The sequence below is a fragment of the Notechis scutatus genome, chromosome 2 (genome assembly GCF_049901735.1).
Source record: "Notechis scutatus isolate UNSWTSFEM ecotype Mainland chromosome 2, rNotScu1.2, whole genome shotgun sequence".
In the NCBI taxonomy this organism is placed as follows: domain Eukaryota; kingdom Metazoa; phylum Chordata; class Lepidosauria; order Squamata; family Elapidae; genus Notechis; species Notechis scutatus.
The window spans coordinates 19,343,765-19,349,205 of record NC_142010.1 but is presented as its reverse complement, the minus strand read 5'-3'; the positions used below and the strand labels follow the sequence as shown (position 1 = coordinate 19,349,205).

Sequence of the window (5,441 nt, the reverse complement as noted above, 5' to 3'; positions counted from 1 at the left end):
GACGTTAAAAAAAAAAAGTAGGATTACGTACGTTGCACTCGAATTTGTCAGTCTCTGAAATGGAAATATGGGAGTTGAAGTCCAGTACTCCCGAGAGGCAGCCAGTTAAAACGCTCTAATGTAAACAGTGCTTTTTAACAACCCTCGTCAGGCTGCAATTCCCATCATCCCCAATCAGTATGAAAAACAATATGTATGAATCATATTATATAATATTATAATATAATATCAGTATGAAAAACTATATGAATCATATTATATAATATTATATTATATAATCAGTATGAAAAACAATCTATGAAAAACAATCAGTATGAAAACAATAGATACAAACTCAAGGTTAACCGCACCAAACTTGATTGCAGGAAATACGACTTATTTATTTATTTAGAGTAGTCAATGTCTGGAATACTCTACCTGACTCTGGTTTCTTCCCCAAACCCCAAAAACTTTAACCTTAGACTGTCTACTATTGACCTCACCCCTTTCCTAAGAGGTCTGTAGAGGTCTTCATAAGCGCACCAATCATGCCTACCGTCCCTGTCCTATTGTTTCTTTTTTTTTTCTTATATGTATTCATGTATTCATAACTATGTTTTTACTTATACCTATTATCTTGTAAGCAATTGACAAACCAAATAAAATAAAATAAATAAATACATAAAAATGGCCAAAGATGATAGGTCGCTACATTACACAGCCTACCAACACAAAAGCTTGAACATGTTATGGCTATTTCTCATAGCTGTGTAATCTGCAGTTTATTCTGCTCTTCCACATTTGTGTGTGTGTGTGTGTGTGTGTGTGTGTGTGTGTGTGTGTGTGTGAACCAGCTGCTCTATTTCTAGCGGTATGTGCCAAAAACCATTTTCTGATGAAGAAAGATCATAAGGGAAATCATACGTAATTCCATTCAAGAGCACGTTTTGAAATCAGGGATTTTGCTTCCAGAATACAGTATACCTATCAGCTTTACACATTTTCTGTGTTTTAGACTGCAGTGCATGGAGAATGAAGAAGAGCCAATTTATTTAAATCATTAGTCATCACAGTCTTTCAATGTTGTACTACTTGCTCTTTAATCTCCCCTTCTTTATTTTAGAACTTCACTTGTGTTCCCTCAGACTGGATCCCCCTAAAATGAGGATATTTTTTTTCCTGAGAAGCACCTAATCCATATGTTGGATGTCAAGAAGTTTCAATCTTTCCCCGATTAAGTATAATAAAACTAAAGAAGTTATAGTGAGATCATTTGTTGTATGCTTTTATTTGTTGCAATAATCTAACGTAAGGATTATTTGATTATATCCAGGGTTGTGGGAGCGCCATCACTTGAGACTTTCAAGAAGAGATTGGACTCCCATCTGTCAGAAGTGGTGTAAGGTCTCCTACTTGGGCAGGGGGTTGGACTAGATGACCTACAAAGTCCCTTCCAACTCTGATTATCTGTTATCTGAGGGATAGAGGAACCTGTCATGTGAATTATTTTGGTCGTGAAGAGGAGAACTGCATGCATTTATGTCTGCTTCTAGGCAAGCTTCACTGATTGCCAGTTTGCTTCTGGGTTCAGTTGAAGGTGCTGGTTTTAACTCTCAAAGCCCTATATGGAATGGGGCCAAGTTATTTGAGAGACCACCTTTCCCTGGTTATCTCAACAACTCCAGCATATGGATAACATATGCTAAGGATTTTCATCTCATGGCACCTGCCCTCTGGAACACCATTCTCCTTAATGTGAGATTAGCCCCAACTCTATTAATCTTGCAGGTGTCTCTTAAAATATGTTCCCCCCCTAATCTTGGGGATCCCATAGAAACAGGGAACCTGCAAGATGGTTATACTGAATATAGGATATTGATCCATTCTTCCTCTCTTATTTATAAGTATGTTTTATGGTTTTAATGGTTGTTTAGACTTTTTAACTCTTTGTTCCATTATACACTGCCCAGGCAGGGTCACATTAATGAGATGAATGCTATATAAATTCATTAAATAAATAAAGGTAAGAATTAAATGTTTTGCTGGAACACACCAAAGTCTAGCTGGTCCAGCATTTTGTTTACAAAGTGCATAGGATATAACAGATATATGTGATCAGCAGACCACAAAGAAACATCTTCTTATTGTCATTTCTTTTAAGATTCAAGATGGCTATTTTAAGGAAAAGTTCTATGTAACTGTCATGATGAATAGAGCAATAAAGACCACTAGATTATCGTGCAACATCATTCTGGTTTATTGTTAATAATAATTACACGTATCAAAAAAAAAAACACTGATGGAAATGGCTGGACACAGCTTCTTCAGCCCTCATTTAACATACATTGATCATTGCAGACCCCATCACACACCTGTCAAAGAAAAATATGTCTGTAGTATTCAGTCAGTCACTCACTCACTTATTCATGGGCTTTACGTTGGCTGTCCCGGCAGTGCAAAATAAAAGGAGAAATGATAATTAAAAAGGGTGCACAGATAGATAAATTAGTAATGAAGGGAGAGAGAAGATATGTAATTTTCTCTTCTGCGCCTTCCATTCAAACTTTTACTTCTTCGCTCAACAATTTTTGTTCCTAAGCCTCACCTTTCTCCTCCCATACATTCATCAACTTTCTCTCAATCTGCATTCTTGTTCCATTGATGAGTTGTGCCATTCTTTTGAGTAATTTAATTGAGCAAGTCAACCAAGCTTCACAGTTGGGGAAGAGAAGATTCCTGTTCCGCAATTTAGAAAAAGTTTCAATTTTATTTGGACACTTCCATCTTAAGGTCAGACTTTCAGCCAGGGTAGCTATAGAAATTGAATTGTATACTTTTGGTTCCAAAATGTGGATTTATGAACTATTACAGCCCTGAGACAGGACCTGGGTTGTGGAGTGGGTGGAGGGCTTGGAGGGCCTCACTGGTTCTCAGCTTCCCTGAGTCAACCCACCTCCTCATTTTTTTATTACCAGCACTACAAATGATTTGCCCCCTGCCTCACGGCCCAAGGTGGAAGGTCATCCTGAGAGACCCAAAAGCTATATAGCTCTTTCTTCTTCTCATCAAAAATGAACGCGTCTTTATCCAGGTGTGCAAGCTGAGCGGTAGTGCTCAGATGTTCAGGTGGTGCATAGAAGTAGCCAGGTAAACATCTTCAAACAAATGTACCATGGTTTTGCTTTCCTTAACGTTAACTAAGTTAAGACTTTATCCTAGTTAAAAAATACTATGCAGTGCAGAATGGCAAATACAGGTTGTCCTCGACTTACAACCATGATAGGGAGAGCAAGATTCATCATTAAGCAATGAGGTCATTAAGTGAATCATCCATGGCTATTAAGCAAGACAGCAGGTGCTTGCAACCTCCTGCTGGCTTTTCCATGGATTGCTGGAATCTGGATGAGAAGATCACAAATGGCAGCCACCTGACTGAAACATCGTTAAGTGTGAGCTGGTTGAAAAGTGCCTAGATCACAATCATATGACCATGGGAACACTGCCACGGTCTTAAGGATGAGGACCAGCCATAAGTCACTTTTTTCAGCACCATCATAACTTTGAATGATTGCTAAACAAATGGTCATTAAGCGGACTACCTATATTTCTCAAAATGGATGGTAGAATAATATTACTAGTATTATTGCTACTAGTAATAATACTTTTTTGGCTAAAGAATCCAAAGTCATCTGGGGTGGAGGGGGAGGAAGGTCAATTTGGCAGCCACAGTTGTCCAACTGAAGGGACAGTCCTTCGAGTGTGGTGTTGTGGACACCATCCAGACCTTTTGTACCCTTCTCCTGTGGCCAACCCTGAAAGCATCGCTTCATATTTTTTTTTAACCATTCATGGCTCTGTTCACTTCACTTCATGCCCACTCATCTAAGTCTATATGAGTTGTGAATTCTAAACATGAAATGGATACTATTAAAACCAGAAGTGGAACTTTTTCTCCTGATTCTGCTTTGTTTGTCCATTCCCTCCCCCCCCCCCCTTGTTCCGCTTACTTACTTTAGCCTGGCAGTCCCACAGGACCACCCCAGCCTGAAGTCAAAGAGAGAGAAAACACAAAATGCCACCACAAAGAACAACTGTCTCTGCACCCATGCAGAGATATCCTTTCCCTAATTGCTCAATTCCATGCCTTACTAAGTGCTCTTGTTTTAAAACACAGAGAGGCCCGTCCCCGTTGCCCAGTTACATGCCATATTACTCACACCTAGAGTCATGCTAATGTTGAATTGACTTCCTCTTCAATGGCCCCCCTCCCATCCCCGAATACTGATAAGCAGTGTGTAACCTTCCCTGGTCTCCCCCTGAAATATGGTGCTTGTTTTCCTTTAAACATCATAACAAGACAAGATACTTTACAAAATAAAAAAAAGCAGAAAAACAACAACAACCAGACAAAGTTACATCAATGTCCTTCAGCCCAGAGCTGAAGCTTTCAAATGCTGTGTGGTTCATGGTAAGGAGTAAAATAGGTCAATGATGTTAGCCCTTGGTGTTTGAAGGTTCGACGGCCTTTCCTCAAGGAAAGTTTTAGGCTCCTCACTGACTGACAGGAGCGGCAGGAAAAGCATTGGTTAAGATTCCCATCTAGATTGGACTGCATTTCGCACAATTTGGAGCCATCTAGATGTGTGGGATACTTTTTCCTAAGCAAAGAGGTTCCGTTTTCAGGGTCCAACACAAAGAGAAGAGCCACATCAAGTGTGAAGATGCTGCGTAACTCCTGAAGGAAGGAACCTACGGCCTTCAAAGCTGTAGGACAAGGCTGATAGGTCTTTATTGGTTCCTGTTTCTTTTGCCTTGGCGTGTCAGTCATTGGAAGACAAAAAGAGATTCAAGGTCCAGCCGAAGGATTTTAGAACACGGCTTCAAGGCTTGAAATGGATTCTACCTTTTCCTGCACCAGGAAAGAAAGACAAATAAGCTATCGCCGACAGGACTCATCTAGAAAAAGGAAAAGAAAGAATACCAACATAGTTAGCCAAAGAGGAAAACAACAACTCCTGAGTTTGCATTCCCCATTTCTGCACTTGTTAAAAAGGCCTTTAGATGGCACTTCAGTATTATCTCTAAGGTTCTTTCTATTCTTCCGGCTATGGTATTTCTGGTTTTACAAGTATCTCCTCTATTTATAATGGTACAGAGGTTTTTTTGGAGGGAGTGAGGGAGGTCTGGATGAAAATTAGGGTTTCATCTGATCTCAATTACAAATACTTGTAGTCTGCTGATATTTTTAAAAAAAACACGTTGCCCTCTTTTTGTTGCTACTGCTGGATATAGTTCTAGACATCAGAATCATCACATGGATATTCAAGGACAATCTTTCTTCAGGGTTGTCGAAAGCTCTGGAAATAAATCATATTATTCCTGAACCAAATCTTGAATTCAGCTAAGTGAATGTGCTCTTTCAATCAGCAGAGGCTGTTATTTGTGAACCTTTCCAGCTCTAA

The 5,441-nt window shown here is 39.4% G+C and overlaps 1 protein-coding gene across 3 annotated transcripts in view; it reads right to left on the bottom strand.

Moving 5' to 3' along the window:
* Positions 1 to 2,212: 2,212 nt before the first annotated feature.
* PPP1R18 (protein phosphatase 1 regulatory subunit 18) overlaps positions 2,213 to 5,441 on the bottom strand; it is a 41,801-nt gene continuing 38,572 nt past the window's right edge. For all 3 annotated transcript variants that reach the window (XM_087954392.1, XM_087954393.1, XM_026685907.2), the window contains exon 4: positions 2,213 to 4,935. In XM_087954392.1, the coding sequence (XP_087810518.1) occupies positions 4,916 to 4,935 (20 nt within the window). In that variant the 3' untranslated portion in view covers positions 2,213 to 4,915. The remainder of the gene's footprint in view (positions 4,936 to 5,441) is intronic.